The sequence below is a fragment of the Lonchura striata genome, chromosome 4 (assembly GCF_046129695.1).
Source record: "Lonchura striata isolate bLonStr1 chromosome 4, bLonStr1.mat, whole genome shotgun sequence".
Lineage (NCBI taxonomy): Eukaryota > Metazoa > Chordata > Aves > Passeriformes > Estrildidae > Lonchura > Lonchura striata.
Genome location: NC_134606.1, coordinates 27,306,976 through 27,330,437, shown reverse-complemented (window position 1 = coordinate 27,330,437; position 23,462 = coordinate 27,306,976). Strand labels below are relative to the sequence as shown.

Here is a 23,462-nt window from a genome sequence, read left to right as displayed (position 1 = left end):
AAATCTGTAATGCTCCACTAGTACTTCAGCTTCAAAAAGGCAGATGAGTAATATTAGAAACCATATCTACTATCTTCCAAGACTTCTACAAGATAGATCTTCATGAGTTATACAGGCTCAGAATCCAAATCACTGTTGGATAGCACAGATAAGCATGTATTTCTGCAATCCATGTGTCTTCAGTGCTCAACATTTTCAAAGGCTTCGTAACACTGGCATTTATCAGTAACTACAATAAATTTGGTAAACTTTCCTCACCTAAAGTAGGATTATGCAGGCTTACCTACATAATCACTAGGTAAACCTTTGCAGGAATTATGGCAGCCATCAAAACCAAACTGAAAATAACACAAATTGAGACACTATGTTTTATTAATACTCTTCCAGATTACATTTCTATTCCTAGAAAGAAAAATCAGGAATACATCTAAACCTAGAATTCCATTACTGCTTAGTCCTGGGAATAGAACATGGTTAAGTTGGACCACTTCATTACTTTCTGTATATCTTAATATTAAAAAAAAAAAAGTCAAATACTAGCTCCAGCCAGATTGCATATTGAACAGTAGGTTGTTAATCACCCCACATCAACTTCCTGATAAAAATCCCTGATTAAGAAGTTTTCCCTCTAAATTAAGTTTATAACATTCTCTGTTGGTTGGTTCAGCCACTGGATGGCATAAGAACTGGTCCCAGGTTTCTTGTTGCTTAGATTATCCAGCCTCAGGTGCACCATGGAACCACCATCTTTGGAGGTGGAGCCAGCAGTTTTCTCCTTCAGTCTGCTTCAAGAAGCCTCAACAATCAGCTCTTGAAAAGACAGGAAAGGTGGTTGTGTGTATCAGAGGAAGAGAAGAGGAATTCTCAATACTTCAGAGAGTAGATCCTTGAACTCAGCTAAGCCAGGTCCAGCAAGTGAGAAAACCACTCAAATCCCACCATGGGAGCAGGCACCACAGCACAAACAAACCAGACAATAAGCAGATCTCCACTGCAGAAGCTGTCCATAAATGCATCAGTCCCATGAATCATCCACTATAAAAAGTTCAGTGTCTCATCTTCAGCATTAACTAGAATTCTGTACATTATATACAAAAATGCACAAGGGTAACTGCTTGATGCTTCCAATCCTTGTTCTTTTACAGCAATGAAAAGTTAAAAACCAGAGTCTGGACTTATAAATAGTGCAGAAAATGCAAATGCTAAGAAGACAATGCCTCCTATGATTGTCACTGAAAAGAAAACACAAAACAAGAAGAAATTAGATATCAAAAAGTAATTATCTTCCATGACACATTCCAGACATTATTTTTTTAAAATGTCTGATTCTCAAATAACCTTACTTAATTCATGCTACAAGCACTGGATGTTGTTTTTAGCTCAGTATTGGGATGCCCATATGCCAACCCACTGTCCAACTGCATCTCCAAGAATATATTCTGGCCCACAGAAGGAAGCTTTGTTTTAATCATTACCTGAGCCAGTATAAAACTAGGTTAACACCTGCTGTTGAGTATTTGGCTGTACAGCAGAAAATAGGATAGGATATTCTCATGCCAGAGCAAGCCATCAATTGTGACTGACATATATTTAGCATTTTTTGTACACTTTAGGCAACTGCACTGAAAGTATAAAAAAACATTAACTGCTTGCAGTAGCCATAATCTGCTAGAGGCTGGGAAAGAATTCTGGGAAAGCACCAATCTATAAGTTACCCAACTCTTTAAACAAATTAATGTGCTAGAAGGAACTTTGGTTTAACCTAAGGCTGTTTCTGTGGCTCAAGATCCACATTGTACTTGGAGCATATGAAACCACTGTTTGATTAAAATTTTGTCACCAATTTCCTCGGCAAACAAACACAACAGAGTGCACGTTTCACTTTTAGCAGTGAAGTTGGTTTTGTAGCACCTCTGCAACTGCAGAACAAACATTCTGAATGAACATATATTCTCCTAAAAGAATAGCTCATAGTGAAGCAAAATGAGGTGGGATGTAAGACAGACTCAAAAAAAATCCCCAAATACCTAAAACAAACCACCATTTTTTATGAGTTTTCCAAAAGTTTCAAGAAATACTGTTCCCAAGCATACAGCTCTTTACACCACAAACATTACCAGCATTACATTTTTTTGGCTGGAGTGAGTTTTCACTTACCAGTCCTAACAGAAATTTTTTGTGCTATCATTCTCCCTCCAATAACTGCCAAACCAGTGCATAGGCAATGTCCCACTGTTCCTCCTACTGCCACACCATAAGGGTCCTAACGGGGAAAAAAAGCACAAAGGGTTAAATCATTTTCATCACTGTTGAAAACCACTAGTCCTACAACAACCTCAGAGCAGTGCTTTGATTCCCTGCTTGCAGACTGTCAAGCATGGAGGATACTATCTGGTGGTTTCTTTGCTCTGCTGTTCAGCACTGTCTTAAAGACTAGTAAGAGTGAACATCAGCTGGTGAGACAGACTTAAATCCAGCCTAAGACAGGATCATATACCATGTTTCATCCATGTAGCATTTTTAAGTTGTTAATTACAGATCTAGAAATCACTCTACTGTAGTTAAACCAATAAGCAACCTCTAGAGGAAAGGTAGCAGCTGTTGAAAAAAACAGCATCAGCTGAAGAACACCAACCTATCTACAAAGAGCAAAATAAGTCCCTGAACTGCAAAATAAAGCTTTCAGGAGCTACAACATTCCAAGTTCTTTGCCCTCCTTCACCCACTTGTGCTCCACACTCTGCCCCACTCCATCATCCAAAGCGGGAGGCATAAGCATGAAAGACCTGAAGTCCAGAGAATAATAAATTATTTTATAATTTACTGTCAACAACAGCTTTTCACATTACTGAATAACAAGCAGTTCCTCAGTGTGTGAACAACTGCACTACATAAAAAGGTTTCTCAGATCATCTTAAAAATTGCACAGCTAAGGACAGCATATGTCCCCTGCTCATCTCTACGTGACACTTTTAGTTCCAAGAGGGGAAAAAAAAAAAGCTGCTGCCATCACCTAAGGAATGCATGAAACCTCAAAGAGACGAACAGCAAAACTGTCTAAGAAATTCTGTGGTTTGAAGACAACACTCACTAGCCCAAAAGAACAAAAACCACAAGCCAGTGAGAAAAGGTGGCAAGCACCAATCAGGTGGCACGTTGGAAAGCACCAAGAAGTGCACGAAGAAGCAGGGCTGGGCCAGCAGAACAAACAGGCCCCTAGGAGCAGGACCCAGAGTCCCTGGATATCCCTACAGCCAGCAATTACCTATACAGCCCTCACAGGCAGAAGGTGGATCCCCCCAGTCCATTATAATTATTCACTGATTTTGAAAGAGAGTATCAAGATCCCTTCATTTTTTGTTTGGTAGCTCTCTTATGAACAGTTCATATTCTACAGGTACAGCCCACAGGTTTTAATCACAATGCTTAGCACTTTACAAACCAGACTAGAATCTGACAGACACTTCTTAAGGGGACACTTAGGAAATGCAAACCAGAAGTCAACATTCCCCTGTAAAAAGATGGGCTTAAGCAACTTGCCTAGCAAATTGGGCAGAGGCTGTAGTGCTTCCTTTTTTTCCAAGAACAATGAGGTCATCCTCTCCTGCTTTTAGCTCTAAACACCTTCCCTACACTGTAACAGAGACAAGAGGTTCCTGTAGGTTACAGCCTCCTTCATTACACAGCCCTGATTTATCCCTAGGAAATGTCTGAAAGTGCACCTGAAAGAAGCAGGAGTCCTAGGGAAAAAAATGTAAATTATCTCAACGCATGAAAGAGCATAGGCAAGCTACTTATGTTTATTAAAAGCTTGACTATAAGCCTTCCTCTTCCTTTAAGTGTAATACAGTTATATACACTAATCACCACAATGAATATAGTTTAATTTACAGCATTACTTAGTGCCCAGGAGTTTAGATTTCATTGTCCTTCTATACACTGTACCATATTAACTCATTTTTAAAAAGAGGTATCTGAGAAAGTTATCTTTCTAATAGTTTAAAGCTTGATGGAATGGAAGTATCTTTCAAAGTTACCCAGTTAAAACTGAATGACCACAAAGAGCAAAGAAACATCTCTTCTGTAACATCTCTCAACACTATAACAAACCCCAATTGCTGTCAGCTGCATGACATAAAGCAGCTATTTCCAGAAATTCCAAGCAGTCCCAATCATGTAACAGTAGTTTTAATACTACGCAGAGCTTCAGTGCATTTACTATCAGGTCTTGACACAAACTACGTAAGGCATATCGAGGCAGCAGCTGTGAATCTGATACCTCCTGTAAGAGTATTTTGTCACTTACCTCTCTATGGGCAACGCAAAGAAGGCAAAAGAACAGCAGGGATTCTGCAACACTCACCTCTCTGGCAGCCAAGACTATGGTTGTTAATTGGGAACGATCGCCCCATTCTGCTAAAAATGTTAAAGTAAAAGCTTGAACAAAGATTGGTGAAATAAAGTGTAGCCACTTCTTCTGAGGTATAGTAGTGCCTGGCCCAGATTCCACATCTCCTGGCCCATTTAACAGTTTAGTTCTCTGAAGCTGTGGAGGTCAAGGGCAAAAAAAAAAAAAGAAAAAAAAAGAAATAACCATAAAATTAAAAATGTCATCCAAACAACCCAGAAACAATAAAGCTAGACATTTCATTTCTAGAATGTTATTAGCCACTGCCTGCTGCATTATCAACACATTTATAGCTTCACCATTACAAAAAAAATAGCTAAGTATAAGCACATATATATCTGTGTGGAAATATACACATATATATAGTTGTAATCAGCTCTAGCCTTTGATTATTGTCCATCTTGTACTGCTTACAAAAAAAGTGTCTGACTATAAAAAGAAGTAAAAGTAGAGCCAAAAATAAACTGTTCATGTCCTCTCTGTTAGCAATGCATTAAAAACACGTCAAAAACACCCATGCTAAGCAGAAGGTCCCTTCTCTCCTAAGAAGCCAGGCTTGCCACAGGACTGGAATCACCTGCTGAAAGAGCCTCCAGGGCTTCCATCCCATCTACCACACATTTTCTGCGTCAGTTTATCAGTCACAGACACAGCTGAACACCCCAAACATGGCAGTGCTGCTCTGCAGCTTTGCAGCTGTAATCTTCCACCAGCTGTAACTAACAGCAATTTCATGACTTACTTCCTCATCTTTTTTTTTAATTTCTGCTTGAACTTCCTCCAGCTCTTCCTGACCTTCGTCTGGACTCATTTTCAAGCCTTCCCGAAGCATTCGGATGCCAAAGATTGCAAACAGTGCTGTTGATACATAGTATGTGTACACACGAGGAATAACCGTGGTGGCATAGCCAAACAAAACTGAAAAGAAAGCAAATGTGTCATTAAAAAAAATAAGCATGAGGATCATAATTATTTTCCCCATATCTAAGAAATGCTTGCTAGCAATGTTAGCAATCCAAATATCCACTGATAAATAAATACTGCATCTTCTGTTAGCTTTGTATAATTTTCTATGTTTTTGGAAGATAACATGCTAGAAGCTCCAACCATTACTGGTTATGACAGAGACTGAAGTCCACTAAGACACAGACAATGCACTCCAGCCAAAGCTGAGGTGCTGCTGCTCCTGAGAGCCAGTCCAAACAACATTATCTTTCCTATCAAGGTCTATGCAAGTCCTGTCTTTCTCCATACACACCATTAAACTACCATCTGTAATTGTGTTAGTCATAGTATATCCCAGTTAATTCCATTTACATGTTGGATAGCATCTCTTTCCAATCATTTAATTTATCAGATAAAGTTAGAACAAGATTTTCAACAAGGTAAATCTACCAGGCATATCTACAAATTATCCAGCTGGGTGAATCCATGTCTTCCTTTGCCAAGTAAACATTACTATTCCCTTGTCCCTCATATTCCCCACATACACACAATGTGATCAACTTTGATCTTTCTTTATTTCAAAGGCAGATCCCATTTAGAGACTGAAAAGCAACCTTCACAGTCCATCTTTTAGAGGTATTGAGGGTGATTAAACTAAGCCAAAACTAGTTCTTAAACAAGAAATAGGTATCCAGTACAAAGTACTTAGTTTTCACAAAGTAAGACCACTTAGCATTTTTTGACAGAAAAAGGCCTATATAAATGGGAAGAAATAAAAAGTCCACACCAACCATTCAAGATTGTTTGGACCATGCACTCACAAGTGTTTCTGCTACTTTATTCCACAAGCAATTAGCTAAAAGGAAGCATATTGACACTTGTGCTTTCTGTACACACCTTTTTAGTTGAATAATGCACTCAGAAGTTACTACATGATCTAGAAATAATTCTGCACTGCCACTACCAGAAGTAAGAAGACCAGAATCAATCAGCCTTATTACTCATAAACAAAGTACATATGTACACATATAGCAGTATTATTTGCAAAGCTAAATAAACCAGCAGTTAAACTAAACTTCTTTAAAAAGATTGCAAATACTGCAGTAACACAATGCAAGAAAGGCAGACAAAAAGGCTTTTCCCTAGCATTTCTTACATATATAAGCATAGACAGAGTGAAATAATCAGAACTGAATTTGAATTTCAATCAGAATTGAAAAAATAACCCAAGTAGATTATTTGAAACTAAAGAGTTTAAGTGAGTATGTCTTCATGAAATGAAGGTGGGCAACCCCCCCAGGAATTTCCAAACTCAACTTGTATAAACAAGAGCAAGAGAAAGAAGAAGGAAAGGGTGTGGGGGAGGAAGAACCAAACAACAAACAAGTTCCTTTCTGAAAAGGGAATAAATAATTGGGAATCTCAAAACTGGGGGATAAAAGCAGAAAAGAAAGCTTTTATGAGAAAGCATTAAGAAAGGTTTGAAGAAAGAATTTGTATAGAAAAAGAGGGCCATAATGGGCAGGAGAAATTACACACAATGCAAGTGGAAACCGCTCTAACTAAAGCTGCAATAATCGCAGCAGTGTACACAGCAACAGCTACACACCCAAAAACCATTCACAGAAACACTTGCCAAGCAGCCTGCAGCAGTGAACTGGCTGTCTCCAGCATGTATAAACCAATCACCACTATTTCAAGTATTTCTGAAATGTGCATGTTTAGAAGTGAGCACACAGACAAACTCTGTGTTGCATCTGATGTACCTGAAGGCTGCTCCATTTTAAAATCACAGCTACATAAGTGCCCATGGCTACAGGTTCCTCAAGTGCCACCTGATACCTTATTTCCTTCTCCCACCCCTCCATCTTCCACTTACGCAGCTCCCAGCACAAATCCAAACAGTATGTGTGCAGGACTACCAGACAGATGAGGAAAATGTGTCATCATACAAAGAATCTTTTGCCTTAGGAGGAAAAACAGAAGCCACTCCCACATTCCCTTTAGGCACACTAATTTAACAGGAGCAAAAAAAAAAAAGTAAACCAGTCCAAAAATCAATGGAAGTGCTTACACCCTCCATCTCATTCCCCTTCCTTAAACTCCAGTTGAAGCCTAGGGAACACAAAGACTTAATTATAGAAAAGAGCCTGAATACTCCATCTGAGATGCCATCCTCCACAGGAAAAACTTCACACTCTCCTCAAAACAGAAAACTGCATATACATATTACCTGCATTCCAAATATGGTTTTTTGATAAATACATACCCATCACTTCTTAACAGATAAAACAAAACAGAAAAAAGCAGAGTGCTAACCTGATAAACACGTCATCAGTCCCAGGGCAAGCATAGCACCAGCCAGTACGGTCAGACGGTTGTAGCGCATGGCCATGATGGCTGCGATGAAGAAGGTCTTGTCCCCCAGCTCTGACACGATGATGACCGATATAGCAGCCACGAAGGCATGAATAAAACCCAAGTTAGTCTTGTCAGCTGACTCTTCACTGACAATGTGGACTGGAGCAACTAGAGAGGAGCCTTTCTGTAAGAAGTGGGGGGAGAGAGAAAAAGACAAAACAAATCCTCATCATTTAGGCTTGAATGCTTAGTACACAGAAATACAAAGCCGTGTATTTCTCCTGTCATACCATGCTGTGTAGAGTGACATTTTAAGCAGATACACCTCTCAGGCTCATGAATGATCGTTAACTAGGTCCTGGCTGCCACCCACTTCTAATTGCTGCTAAGGCACTTGGAAAGAGGATCCTGCTGATTATTAAAACATTACTTCACCGTGCACACTATTACCAGAACATGAGAACCACCATTACAACAAAACATGGTCAGCTCAGGTCCAATATTGCTGTCTTTAAAATCCCTACCCATTTTATCACCTTAATCGTGAACAGTTTTCTGATATGAGTATTAGTAAGTACTTCAAAATAAAATTGGGCAACTATGACACCTTAGGAAAAAAAGCCCACTCAAAAATGGTCAGGATAATTTTCTTCCCTTGCAAAATCTTTGCATCTAAGATGAATTAAAATTTCATAGATTCATAGAATGGGTTGGGTTGGGCAGAACCTTAGCAATCATCTGGTTTTAAGACTCCTGCAGTAGGCAGGAACATTTTTCACTAGACCAGATTGCTCAGAGCTCCATCCAACCTGGCCTTGAACACCCAGGGATGGGGCATCTACAATTTCCAGTGCCTAACCCCTCTCACATGAAAGAATTTATTCCTATTACCTAGCCTACATTTCTCCTCTTTGCATTGAGCCCAAGCCAAATTTTGTGCCAGTTTTCATCAGCTTCTTCTGCACTTGCTCTGTGTTTGCTGAAAACTAACTCTCCAATGGTGAAGCCAGACCAGCACGCTCCAGTTCCCATTAACTAACCTAGATGTTTACTTCTACAGAGTGTGAGATATCTGCGATCAAAAGCAAGGTCCAAGACCTCTACAGCGATGTTCACATCCCTGACCAGGATGGCTGAGAAAGCTTGTTCCAGCACATCCACCAGCAGAGACAGCCCGCAGCGTGTTTTGACACGACGGCTTCCCAGCATTCCGCTTTCAGCAGTGCTCCAAGTTTCCTGGTGCTGCTATTTAGCTCCCACGCTCTGTGTGACACGCTGACTTCCCGGAGCTCCTTCACTTTTTGCAGCGCTCTATGTTCTGGTTTGTGTATGTGAAACCTGGCATGCGCTACACCAAGCCACATGTCAGGCATTTTTCCATCCCTCTGTGTGACCAGTGGAACTAGAATCCCTCACCGAGAACACTGTTTAATAAGTTTTAACGCAAAGGAATTGATACTAATTGTTGAGAGACAAAAACCTGGCAGCTTTGGAATAGCAACAAAGCCTGCTTTCAGATGCTTCTGCGGGGGAAAGAGAGCACTGACCCCTTTCCCATGTCGGACACAGATGTTCCTCTTTCAGCAGAAAAAGGGAAAGATGCGGCGGCCCCGCGGCTCTCCTTTTTTCTGCTAAAAGCGGTGATTTCGGAGCCCGACGGCCTCCGGAAGGCGCAGCGCGGCGCCGGCCGAGCGCTGCCGCGGGGGCACAGCGCGGGCAGCCGGCGCGGCCCGTCCCGCCTCACCTCAGCCCGCGGCTCCGCTCCCTGCGCCGCCGGCGGCGGCGGCGGCTCCTTCTTCCTGCCGGGCTCTTCCTCGGGAGCGGCGCGGAGCCGCGCCGGGGCCGCCAGCAGCAGCGCGGCCGCCAGCAGCAGCGCGGCGACCCGCGGGAGCGGCGGCAGCGGCGGGGACCCCATGGCGGCCGAGCGCGGAGCCGGGGGCGGCGCGAGCCCCGGTGCGGGCCCCGCCCCTCCCGCGCTCCCGGCAAAGGCGGCTGCGCGGCGCGGCCCTGCCCGTGCGGGGCTCCTGCGGCACGGCACGGGCAGCGCCTGCGTGAGGCCGCGGAAGTACCGCATGGGAACGGCCCGGACGCGTCTCGGTTGCTGGCCGAGCGCACAGCAGCGCTCCGTGTATGCGTGACCACAGAACGGGTCGGGATGACCACAGCGGCCATCCCGTCCGACCCCCTCCCAGGCACGGCCACCCCGAGCACACGGCACGGGGCTGTGTGCACCCTGTGCCGGCAGCTCAACACCTCCCCTGAGGGAGACTCCACAGCCTGTCTGGGAAACCTGCTCCAGTGCTCCGTCACCTGCACAGTAAATAAGTTCTAGCTCACATTCAGATAGAACTTCCTGTGCATCAGTTTCTGCCCGTTGCCTTTTGTCCCGTTGGCTGGCACCACCAAGGCAAGCCTAAATCCATCCTCTTGGCACCACCCCCGCCTTTAGATACTTGTAGACGTTGATGAGTTCCCCTCTCAGTCTTTTCTTGAGGATGAACAGGCCCGGCTTCCTCCACCTTTTGTGTAAAAGAGATGCCCCAATCCCATAACCATCTCTGTTGCCCTTACTGGACCTGCTCCAGGAGCCCCATCCCTCTCCCGAACTTAGGAGCCCGGAACTTGACACAGCACTCCAGGTGAAGCTCTCGTTAGGGACCCCAGGATAGCTGTGTGCCCTGATGCTCTCCCCAGAGCAAGGACAGAAATGTGCTTCCTGAGGAGCTATAAAGTGATTGCTCGTGTTTTTTCAAATACATAAGCTCAATTTTGAAAACCCATACAAAATAGAAACAGGGTGTAACAAGCTTTTAATTAGGCAATTCCCAAGATATACTTCAGTGCATAAAAATACTTCTAATATACAAAATAACGTGCTGAAACACCAGCACCCATATCACTTCATCACACAAACTGATCATTCACACCAGTATCATGAGAAGGACCAAAATATTCAATAGTTAAGTGCAAAAAAAGTCCCTGTGCTGAGTGACATCATCTCCCCAGTAAAGAATTTCTTTGCAACGCTTGTCAGGTACTGTTTTCTGTGTGTGCTCTGCCTTGGCAGTTCATTGTATCTGTTTAGAAACCAGTGTAGCTGTGGTCATGGTCATCCTGCACAGCTGTCCCCTCTAACACACGAGGGACTCCAATAAGCCACTATAAAGACAACAGAACCACAACAAAGAACATTAATTTTCTGCAAATTCTCTTCTACTGTCTTTTTAGTCAGAGGACCTTCCACCATTTTCTCAGTATAGGGATAAACAGTCTTCATCAATGAACGACCACTTTGGTGCAGAAGAGACAATGCAGCGAATGGGTCTGTTTAATTCCACTGCTGAGCATGAGTCATTCTTCCACTGCAGCTTTCTCCATTGCTTTTTGTGCTTACCAATGTAAAGCAGTGGCTGGTTTTCAATGTCACCAGGGAAGCACAGAAAGATACACAATTTGCCTCCTTCTGAAGTGATTCAAAGAAAAGAGACTTGGAAAGAAATACACTTAAATATTAGTCAAGAAATGAAATACAGTAGTTCAATGATTCCTTCCTTTCAATAGTTCTTTTCACATTTGAGCTTGCTGCACAACAGCAGGTGTTTTATGCGTAAGATATAATTATTAAAAAGACACAATTATCATCTCTCCACTTTGAATTAAGGTCTTCAGTAAATCTTTTTTAGCTTGCATGATATGCACAGACCTTACATTTCCTCAGAAATTGGTGACATGATGAGATTATCATTAAAATTATGGGCTTTTGAGGTAGAATTAGAGAAAGTGTGCAACTTTACCTTGGTTTTAATAAATAATTTTCTCTTATATTCCCAGTTTTCATGAAAATACTTTAGAAAAAATTCTCTAAAAAACAAGCGGTATAAATGCTTTTCGATGCTTTGGGTAGGAGCTAAAATTTTTCTGATAAAACTCATGACACAAAACAGCAGCCAGTGCCTGGTTAAAAAGAACATACATCACTACACACCACCATGTCACATTGTGAATTCCAAGTGTGATGGCCATAGAAATATATATGAGGAGCTCTGCAAAATAATGAGGGCAAGAGACGCTCTCAAACCAGTCTCCGAAAGGTACACTGTGGCTCACACTCACAACTTTTCCTGCAAGCAAACAGAAAGAAATTAATTGGGAAGATGCATTAAACAAACTCTTCTTCTCACAATTACAGAACAATATGTTCATTAATCATCATCATCCACCTCCATCTGATCTGGGAGCTTTACACTTAATGAAATAAGATCCCACCTCTGGCTGTGCAAACACAGAGTACGGAAAGCATGTCTATCCTTTAGATGTTGGAAGACAGAGCTTCATTTTAAGTTTTACAGAACTATATATACAGACATACCACACCCTCTTCCCCCAGTTCAGCCATCCAAACAGCCTAATTTAATCTACACACTACAGGAACTGAGAAACACTCATGTTTAAGGCATTAGAAGCTACAGCCGCCTATTGAAACAACCAGAAAAAATACCTAAGTGAATAGTTCAAAGAAATTAAACATCTTACCTGTTCTGCTTTTTCTAAGATTAGCTAGAATTGCAAGGCATCTGTGTTGGTGAAGAGAGGCCCAAATGTACATCATAACTCCTATGACGTGATACCAGCAGATCTGCACAGAAAGCTTTTTTCCTGAATGAAAACATGTTTTATTAATATATGGCCAGGAAGTAACTTCCCAAGCATTGTCCCAAAACACTATATACATTTTTTCAAATGTTACTGTCTTACAAAATTCTAGTAGTGAGCCTCTAATTCCTTGAAAGAGACTTTGAAATCCTCTATTATTTGAGTGCCCAGGTAGTAGCTCATTTCCCTTGACTGCTCTATACTAAAATACCTAGTTATTAATCCAGCATCTAGAAATACAGATGTACAACAACACATAACTGGTAGTCTAAGACCTCAAGATTCAACACTGTTTGTAATTATTATTATCCTGATTAAACAGTTGTCATGGCCCAGGTCAACATGCAAGCACACAGTTGTCTTCCTCACAGCAATACACGTACATACACACACATATATCCACATACTACACCCTGCCTGACATGGTTCAAAGTGCTTAAAAACTTCACCAAACTTGGTAATGACTGCCTCGCAAAAATTAATCACAGGAGGGGTGTTACAGCCAGCTGACGGTTCGTCTGTGCAGGGGATTAGCAGCTCAGTTGTGAGACCAAATGGAATATGTTGGTAGAAACAAGTTATATAATACAAATTTCTCAGTACTAATGGAAGAACATTGCAGTACCAAAGGAAAGAACACACTGCCTGAGTCAAGGCAGAGCAGTGGCAAGTTCTCCATGGAAGAAAAAGGAGGTGGCCAAGACAGCATTGCAGACTCAGCTTGCAGGAAAGCTTACAACAAAAAAAACTCCTCTTCAGTTTGAGAACTGAAGTTGTATAGTGGCATTTGAGAACTAGTACCTATTACTGTCCTTCACAAAGCATATTATCTATATCCTTTCAGCAAATAACTGTGATGGTTAACATGAAAGTGTGTCCCTGTTTGTGTTTGTGTATAATGCTGGTTGATTGCATGATATACTGAAATGTAATTACTTTGAACTATGCCAGGAAGTACTTTTATGTCTCATCAGTTAACACACTTCTCATACAAGCAGCTCTCTGTGAAACTATTTGCCACAATGGAAACAATTGAGAGCAAAACTGCATCTTTGATGATAACTAAGCAGGCACTTACCATTCCTGACATTAGTAGGCACTTGACACAGCACAGTTGAGCCAACAGCAATGTAGTAACCAAGTCCAAAGCAATACTGCACAATATGAATGACACCACTGGAAAACACGCTGATCCAGAGGCATTCTGCAAGTCTTCGACAGCTATGCAGCCAAAGGAGCAAGAGAACCAGGAGCGCAGAGAAGTGCTCACTATCTGCTTACAGATAAAAACCAGCAACTTTGAAATAAACTGGAAAATTTAACCCTGACAGTGCTTCAAAAAGACTGTTGTTCCCTCTTCCCACAGCAGAATTTTACCCTCATTTTAAATTAACTGGGAAAAATATTTTTACAGGTGAGGCACTGCAGAGCAAGATTTCTTCCAGTATGTGCCAGTGGTCTTTTCTATTAAAAGGACTGCTGAAAGCCAGTACATCCATAAATATTTCTATCTTCAATAATGAGAAAGGTACTTGGTGTACCAGGAAAGTAATTTGGAGCATAGTTGAAAAGCAACCAATGAAGTAGCACTTGGATAAAAATTCAGTATTCAAATGTTTTATTTATATGGCTACATTATAATATCTGGAATACTTGCCCATGTCCTTGTTCTGAGAATCTCTGCCAAGAGCATGGTGCATGTCCTGAATCCATGATGGGAATGACTCTCCAAGGAACTCAGCTCGGAAAAGACAGACCAGCAGAAAACCATTCCAGAACACAGAAACCACATAAAAGTGAGTGAACCACCTGCGGAAACAAAAAAGGGTTTTCATTAATGTTCTCATCATTCCTTGGATATGTAGCTGCAGGACATGCTTATCTGATGGGGAGTACATTCCATTTTGGTGCCCACATCAAATGTCCAATTAGAGAACTCAGGACTTCAGTGGTACCAAGCAGGAATAACCTTAATACGTTTTACCCCAGTGAAATGCTGCCTGGAATAACCTTTAACTTAGAACTTAGCTTACCTTACTAACCATAGTTGCACTAAAGAGGAGACAGTATAATCCACACACTGCCTCAAGGCTTGCTTACAACTAATTGTGATATACATTTTATTTATAATTTTCACCACTCAAAGCACATCCAGATTAGTTTTCTGCTTTTTTCCAAGCTGCTGCACCTCACAGTACTCCCACTTTTCCAAGTTCCAGTGGGTGCATTACATGACATGTTAAAATTCATCGAAGGAATTCAGAAGTAATTACACTGCTCTACATTAAAATATCTTGTTCTTCTGTAAATTCAAGGTCTGCAACGATCATATAGAAAAAAAGCAATGACCATCAACACTGCTGGGTGATTACAAGGCAAGACACACGTTTGGTTTTTTTAAGAAAACAAAGAATCTCCCAACTCCGTAATGCACTTGTAAAAGCATATTGTGCATTACCAAAATGTAAGACATGACAGTCAAGGCAGGTAACGGGGCTGAGTTAAACAGCCTGCAGCTGTTTACAATATCCAGCAATATACAGCTGTTTATAATATCCAAATCAAACTAGGTGATCCAGTATGTCCTTTTGCTTTTAAAATAAGAAGCCCTTCTGGCAGTGAAGAAAAATCAGGACTTCTGGAAACATCTATGAAGAGATAAAATATGTTCCACAGGAAGATGCTGATGACCATGACTTGACAATATAACTATAGGTAAAAAACTACAGTATAACTGTATAGTCAAGTGAAGACCATATTTCTGTTGAACATGCAAACACTTCTCTTGGGGCACTGAAGGGGTACAACACCCTTGCTTAGTGAAACCAACCACCCCTCCCAGAGGAGCTCAGGCATCTCTCACGAGCACAGAAGAGATCAAGTCAGAATCACAATGGCAACAAGCATCCCTACATGCTACAGAGCACCTTGCCCATTAGCAGCTGGCTTTCCCTATAGATTAGGACTTCTCCTCAGTTCTTTCTCCTACAAAGCAGAAACTGCAACTGCTAATTCGCAATACCAGAATTAAAATTTAACCCCCTTCCCTCACTTTCTAAGATAAACATAATTTGTATATTGATAAAAATTCACCATCACCTCCAGGTTTCAAGCTCTTTCCCTGCAGTCCTGTTACTCAGTTGACTCATATCTTGTCACTTGCCCGGAAACTTTCTCCACACCTTGATTTTTGCTACCAACACACAAACAAGCCCTGGCAACTTAAAAGAGACACACCCTTCGAGCTTTCAGCAATTCTAATTACACTGGGGATATATCTCACTCACAGATCAAACCAGCACTGTGGTAAGTACACGTGTCATCCGTCCTCAAGATGAGGAATTCTCACTATTTGCCAAACTAACCTGAAATGTAACACAACATTTTACAGTAAAGAATGGCAAAGTTAAAAACAAGCCCAGGCTAGTGAAAACACAATGCTCGTATGGAAACAAGACAGAGATGAAAAAGAATAGAAAATGCCTCGGTGGATCTTCTTTATTCCTCCAGGTAGAAGTGTTATGGATTCACGGATTAACTAAAAGAATTGCTCTGTACATGTTGAGACCTTGAGACCAATTCCCTGAAAAAGCACATTCTTCAGACACCAATCTCCCTAAGGAAGGGGTGTTGGGAAACTTCTGTTGGAGAAAGGTCAACTCAGACAAGAACTTGCAGTACACAGTGATTAAGACAAAGCCTTTATGAATCCTTATTTTCATTCAGGGTACTGCACATTTTAAAAATATCCCTGGGTATTTTCTGAAGCCTGATAACCAAGATACTACATTACAAACTTTCCATGAATAACATGCTACGTCACAAAACTTTAAACTTTTGAAATGTGTCAGAGATTGTTACAATAGGGGAGATCAGATCTTCACCCTAAGTAGCCTCCCAGTCCTGTCCTGCCGGCCTTGCAAGATCCTGTCTGACCTACGTTCAAGTCAAAGACTAGTTTTAGTCATGAATCTCAGCTAATTAAAAAATAAGAAATCCCATAATATATAAAACCAGAAATATATAAAAAGCTGTAAAGGCGGGGGGAGAGGCCTGCCTCCTTTTATGATTTCACTGCACATCTATTTAATTATTTCATTTCTTTAAACATATACATATATTTAATTTCGTTTCATCAAACATCTGTTAAAATGGATTTGGATAACGCAGTGGTTCTTTTGCCTTACCGGAGACTGTTCATGCAAAGTCTAGATTGCTATGTTCCCATGCTATCATTAGCCGCATTTCAAAAAGAAACTTTCAAGGAAGAAGGCAATGACTGCGGACTGCTGTAAAACAGTCGACTGCAGCATATTTACTCAGGATTCCACGTTCCCAGGTGCCTGACCTGAGTCTTGCAGGGAGGTTTGCTTTGGAGACCTCGCATGCGACTGGGATTCAAGGGATTAGGTTTTTGTTCCGACTTGGAACACACGGATTCTGCATGACCGCTCGCGGTCTCTAGGCCCCTCGGTTTCCCATTTGCAGAACCAGAGCAACACCTTACAACACAGCCGAGCCCAGCTCTGTGAAAGCCCGCTCTGCCCTCGGCGTGCGCCGCTTGCTCCGGCCGCGACCTCAGCCGCGCCATCGCCGCTGAGGCACCGCCCCTCACCTCTTGGGCACCTGCAGCAGCCGCAGCCAGCCCGGGAGCTGCCCGCACCCGCGCTTCGTCTTCCCGTAGCGAATGAGGTCCTGGAAGAGGCCGGAGATCGCCAGGCCGAGGCCAGCGTGCCGCGGCGCCGGGGCCCGCCGGAGCAGCAGCAGCGCCGCCAGGAAGGCGGCAGCCAGCAGGGCCCAGGCGGCGGCCAGCGCCGCCAGCATCGCCCCGGCCCCGCCCCGGCCCGCCCCGGCCGCGGCGCTGTCCCTTCCGCTTCCCGTGCCCGGGAAGAGCGGGGCCCCTGGGCAGCGAGCGGCTCCGCGGGGCCCGGCCCTGCGGCTGCGCTGTCTGCTGGCTTCAGCCGAGCCCTGCAGGCCGCTCCCCGCGGTACCCTCCTGGGAAAGCTGGCAGTGGTGTTCCCCGGGGATGAGTGTTGAGCACAGTCCTGTTGAATGTCATTATTGTTGATCTGTATGAGGGAGTAAGTGTACCCCCTCATGAATTTACTCACCCCTGGGAGTGAGTATATTATTGAGTAGCGTCAAGAGTTCCTGCTGGAGAGCAGGAAGACTGCAGAGGGATCTGGACAGGGAGGATCCTTTGGATAAGACTGTGGTTCAACAAGGCCAAGTGCTGGATCCAGCACTTGAGTCACAACAACCCCCTGCAGTGCTACAGGCTGGGGGAAGAGTGGCTGGAAAGCTGCCCAGCAGAAAAGGACCTGGCGGTGCTGGTCAGCAGTGGCTGAACATGAGCCAGCCGTGCCCAGGTGGCCAAGAAGGCCAGTGGCACCCTGGCCTGTGTCAGCAAAGTGTGGCCAGCAGAACCAGGACAGTGATTGTCCCCTTGTACTCAGCACTGGTGAGGCCACGCCTCGAGTGCTGTGTTCATTTCTGGGCCCTTCACTACAAGAATGACATTGAGGTGCAAATGTTATATTTTACCAATGTACCTTACTAAGCAGAGGTATAAACCCTGCCAAGACTATTTTGAGATCTGACCACATTAATCAAGCCTATCAGTGAATCCTTCAAAGCAGCACATGCATTGCTGAAGCACTCATGACATCAGTAACATTGGGAAAAAAATCATCACTGAAGTTCATATTTCCTGCTAAAACGTGTTTGTAGCTCTCTGGTTCTATCTGCACGACAGGTTATAATAAGTATGTTTAATTCAGTATCATTTATGTCAATGCTTGGCGCTCAGTCTAATTCTCCTGTCAGTTCTGTATAGCTGAAACCTAAATTTGGTTCAAGGATTTCATGGCCAAATGGTTTTGGTAATTAGCAGGAGATAAATATATCATACAGGTGGGTGTAAATCTTTGGAGAGTGAGAGGAAGGAGCTGACCACGTGGATAATTTCCCAGCTGGTGAGAGCAGGGGGAAGGGAGCATGCCTAGGCTGTGCTGGGCAGGAGGTAGGATGTGATCATCCCTGCTTCCCAGCCCTGCAGCTGGGGAGCTCAGTCAGCAGCTGCCTTGCCATGCTTATCTCTGCATTCCACACAAAGCCATATTTCCAAAGTACTGCTGTGGTGACTGGCTCCAGCAGAGCAAGGCATGTGTAAGCAAGGAGCAGCCATGCCTGCTTTGCAAACAGTGATGGCTCAGGAGCTGTCTGTGACAGCCTGCAGGTCACAGCTGCAATGTGCTTCTGTAGGTCCTGACCTGAGGCACACTGTCTTCTTGTACTGCACATTCTGCTCAGCTGGACATGGTCCACTCTTGCATTGAGTCTCTCTGAAACACAGCAGATGTACCTCTTTCTCTTCAGCCTCATCTCCCTTTTGACACAAAAAGGTGAAACGTCCCAGACTTGTCTCTGCAGTCCTTTTACACCTTTTACTCCTTTTACAGCTTCCACAAGACAGGTAAGACAAGGGCCAGCCTAAGACAATGGTCTAGCCTATAAAGCAAATCCTTCCTTGTCTGAGCAGCAAAAATTTGAAATAGCTTTGCTCACCAATTTTGGTGGCCAGTGCAGTTGCTATTTTCATGAAATCATGGTCTAAAGACTCCTGGCTGGGTGTATGACATGGCTCTGCAACAGTGTGAGTGGATCCTTGGCTTCCATGGTGCTCAAGATACATTTTTGGTAGAGTTTGGGCTTTGAGGATGTTTGTAAAGTGAAGGACAAGGAATGTGGATGTTACAGTGCCCATGAGACAGTGAAGGCCAGAGTGCCTACAGGTGTGCTGCTGGGGAATAGGTCTGGTGTACGACAGCAGGACAGTCCCACATACCCAAAGACATGCAGTGCATCTTGCCATGTTCCCATTTAGGGTGACAGGTACTCAACTTTTTGGCACTTCCATAATCTTCCAAATTTATCTAACCCAGCACCTTGGAGGTACGGCTCTCATGGAGGTCAGTGAACTATCAAATATTTAATATCAAATAACTCTTTCATGAGCTAAGCTTTAAGGAATGAAGATGAGGAATCTTTTAGGTGTGGGTACGAGTGTATGAGGCACTATTTCTACATGGCAAGCTGTGTTGCTAGCTGTGGTGTGTTGATTGCAGTGTTACTAGCAGCAAAGCCAGGCAAAGAGGTTTTAGTAGTCATGGCCCAACTGTTGTTCTGCACTCTACCAGGACACAAAGGTGGGAAGGAAGAGAATCAGTGTTTGAGAAAACTGCAGCTGTGACAGGTAGAACAGGTCTCTTAATATCTTAACAATCACCTTCAGCACAGATGCCACGTGGGATTTCCTATGGGGCAAATAAGAGCCCCAGCATGAATGCTGTGCCCCTGGACTAACCCATGGCAGCTATCATGTGCAGAAGCATAAAGGAAGGTGTTGTGGGGCACAATGTTTTTGTCAACACTTACTCAGAAATTACTTTAACCTACTATGAAAGGGTCACAGAGTCCACCTGTCAGCAACACTTCCCCAAGCTCCATAGTGTCCCTGCAAGTTATTGCCACTGCTGTAATCATGGTAAAACCTACAGGTTGTAGGTGTCAGATTTAATAATGAAAGAATTGCAATGATTTGTGTTTGTACTTGAATCCTTCCTTTGCTTGTGGGTGCTGTCCCTTTTCCTGCTATAATGCAGAGCAGATTAAAGTTACACAGGAAGATTCTAGACACCAGATGGATCATTTGGAAAAGCTGGTGGTCTGCAGAGGGCTGTGGAGTTGTGTCCCTGAGGCTTTCTCGATCACACAGTCAATGTTTCCTGGATGCCCAAGGCACCCTCCACACCAGCTGGCTCCAGCCATGGCTGTTGCTGCAGGAAAGCGGGATCCAACCTCCAGTGTGGTCAGCTTGTTGGCTATTTCCTCAGAGTTCAGATAATTGGAGGAAGAAGGGAAGGAATACAGCTGTGTGGCTGGGAAATCGTTTGAAGGGAAGAGGAATCAGTAGTTGCTTGTCTTAAATATACTGTCTGCATTTATAATTTCAAGCTAAATTGAGATGAAGATGTAAGTTCTACGCTGCTACTGCTCATAATGTGTAAATAGTTTGCACAGCAGTAAGAGACAGCCTTTCTTTCTGGGACTTTTTCCCCCAGTGCTGTACAATTGTGGCCAATTGTGTGACACCATGTGCTGTGACTCCGCTTTTTAGGCGAGTAACTCCCTCCAGGTGGCACCAGCACTCTTCGGTTTCCGAAACCCGCTCGTCCTACGCTGGGCTCCGGCTCCTGCTGCCCGCGAGTGCCCCGAGCGTTCCTCCAGCATCCTCCGGCATCCTCCGGCATCCTCCCAACAGCAACGCTGCGGGGCTCCCACCTCGCATTCCATCTTGAGGGGTGGAGTTCAACTTACCTAACTTTATCCATCTGAAAATTAGGTAAATAGATGAAACTATTTGTGTGGGTTCCTGATATAACTGATGGAGACAGATATCTCCAGAGTGACAGTTTTTTTCTTCCTGAGCATGGATGTCTCAGCTATTGAGCTGTATTGTCCTGTCTGCTGAAGAGCCACTTGAGGGAAAGAGAAAGTTAGAGGATCCAGATAAAAGTGGGTATAAATTATTTATGCTCCTGGATCTAGAGTTGGTTTGATGAGTGTCATGCAAAGAGGTTTTCACTTAGTTAAAAAAAAAACTTTTTCACAAAAGCCAGGTCAGGCAGGAGAGTTATCTGTAAATGTAACTGCTTTTTGTTGCCTGCCTGCCTCAGACAGTTTATAGGCTTCTGTGAGACATCACTTATAATAAAACTTACTAGGTTTTAGTATATGGAGAATGGAGAAAGTGCCTGGAAAGATGGTGTGCAAAACCAGAGAAGGAGGATCAAGGCTTGGCTGAACTATATAGGAAAAGATGGAGAAGTCAGACAAGAGCTCAAATTTCTGTGTCACAGAGCTGGACTTGTGTGGGCCACCATGGACCAGAACGTCTGATAGAGCTTAATGAAATGCTTGTAGGGTGTGGGACAGGAAAGCTCTGCTTGGAGATTTTCAACTCAGGCAATCATATTATTCAAAGGAATTTGTCTGCGTGAGGGGCAAAAATCAGCATCATTTACTGGCCAGCCCACAGCAGATTTCACTGCAACTCCAGACTCAACTAGACTTAGCCACCTATATTATATAGTGGTTTGGGGTTTTGTTCCATTTATAAGGAAGAGTAGGGAAATTATTCAGTTACTCAGATACTTTTTGCTGGTTGCTTTGTTCAGAATTTTCTTTCCAACAAATATTTTTGTTTGCCAATGAAGCCCAAAAGCTTTGTGAGCTAAACAGCTACAGTTAGGTTTATTGGTAATCTCTGAGACAGGATTCAATGTGAATTTAGCCGAAATAAAATCCTGAAAGTAGAATTAGAGGTCACAGTCTTTCAGACTTTTATCAAAATGCTTAAAGTCAGTACAGTTGAGGATTTTAAAATCTAGACACTTGTTTATAGGATGTAATGAGCTGTATTTAATTGGTTGGTATTAATTGATCTAGAAACCTTAGCTGTCAAAATATTCTTTGATTCAACTAATTAACACAATGGGATAAAGTCATACATTTCTGTAATTTGTGGGCAAGTAAACCAAGAAATCCATCAGATTGCTGCATTTTGAAGTTTAAAGTGCTAGCCTGTGTCTACTGGTTTTGATCACTGGCAGAATATACTGAGATGCTGTGGCCAAGCAAACATAAATCACAGAGCACAAAAACCCAACACTTAGAGATGTGAGAAACTTACACTGAAATGCACTTCCCCCCATTCAAGGGATGACTATGTGCCCTTGGCTTTCAAATTATAAAATGTGAGTGTTTCCACTAGCTGGTAGAAAGCAGAAGTTCTCATCTCTGATAAGATGAGAGCTCCTGTTCAGGATTGGTGCCGTGCTGCTGGGATAAACACTGTTATATTTGTATAGATCTTCATTCATAATTCATGCACAGGAATCCATAGACTTCAAGGTGTGACTTCTTCATGTCTTAGAGCCAGTTACTAAGATACATGATTTATTCACCATTCAGCTATAGTATTTGTTGAGTTTTCACCAAACACAGTTAGCCAGTATCTTGCCAACATAGTCAACTTGGAATCTGAGACAGTTTGGAGTTTCACCCTGGGAATTAAAGCAGCTTTATTCAGCTCATATGATATGGTATTGATCTGAGATTGGTAATGTGCTGTGAAGGCTAAGTCTGGGCAAGTTGTTGTTTGCTATAGGAACTGGCATCTGGATTTTTGAGAAACTATCATTATCTAAGGAAGTTTGTAAGGGAGAAAAAGCTCATAATTATTACTTGAATTATTTTGATTTTAAATATAGCTTAATGAAAAGTAAATACACCTTTACTTAAGATTATAAGTAAGTTATGGTTTAAATGAGAGCAGGGAAGGTAACTTAAAATTCTCAGGAACGAGTACTTAATAATTATTTTGTCAAAGGGCACTGGTCCATGCTACAACCACAGGGCTTGGCAGGGGCAGAATTCAGGTCCTAAGAGTAGCAAAGAATTATCTAACTGTACAAAAATCCTCAAAAGACTCATCTCTGTCTTCTGTATATTTTTTATTTATTTAGAAATCTGCCAGAACATATTTGCTTGCAGAATAATCAGGATTTTCCTGGAATAGACAGATTGCATTCAGGCATGGGTTCAAAAATAAAAGTTTCTTCCTGAGATTCTTTTTGAAACTTTCAGACTCAAATACAAGGTATGAGCATTGAGGCACTAACTGCCTGCCAAAGGAGAAAGACCAAGGCTGATAAAAGTAATGGAGGGCAGTTAGCTGTCTCAGGGATATCAGCTGAAGAAGAAAAGCTCTAAATAGACTTGGCAGGCAATAAGAAAGGTAATAACATTTGTAGCTCACAATTGGGAAGAATCAAAATTCCCTCAAGGAAACAGACCATTTCTATGCTGCTTTATACACTCCATGAAAATGGATGACATTGGTGGGCTTTTCCTACACCCTCTGGGACTATGAATGGAAAGTATTTTAATGCTGGTACCTGTTTAATAAGAATAATCTCAGAAACAGAAGGAATTATAGGACATTTGTGGTGGACTAAGAGAATGATATTAC

The 23,462-nt window shown here is 42.7% G+C and overlaps 2 protein-coding genes across 2 annotated transcripts; both read right to left on the bottom strand.

Annotated features, from left to right (window-relative positions):
- Positions 1-354: 354 nt before the first annotated feature.
- On the bottom strand, positions 355-9,629 carry TMEM165 (transmembrane protein 165). Its single transcript, XM_021555838.3, has 6 exons — positions 9,459-9,629; positions 7,673-7,898; positions 5,151-5,326; positions 4,364-4,546; positions 2,158-2,263; positions 355-1,232 (listed from the first exon to the last, which is right to left on the bottom strand). Exons 1-6 carry the CDS (start codon positions 9,627-9,629, stop codon positions 1,156-1,158), a joined length of 939 nt encoding a protein of 312 aa, XP_021411513.1. The 3' UTR covers positions 355-1,155.
- An 878-nt stretch (positions 9,630-10,507) lies between these two features.
- On the bottom strand, positions 10,508-17,191 carry SRD5A3 (steroid 5 alpha-reductase 3). The gene is made up of 5 exons (XM_031504747.1): positions 16,983-17,191; positions 14,025-14,176; positions 13,446-13,640; positions 12,248-12,370; positions 10,508-11,835 (listed from the first exon to the last, which is right to left on the bottom strand). Exons 1-5 carry the CDS (start codon positions 17,189-17,191, stop codon positions 11,576-11,578), a joined length of 939 nt encoding a protein of 312 aa, XP_031360607.1. The 3' UTR covers positions 10,508-11,575.
- Positions 17,192-23,462: the final 6,271 nt, after the last annotated feature.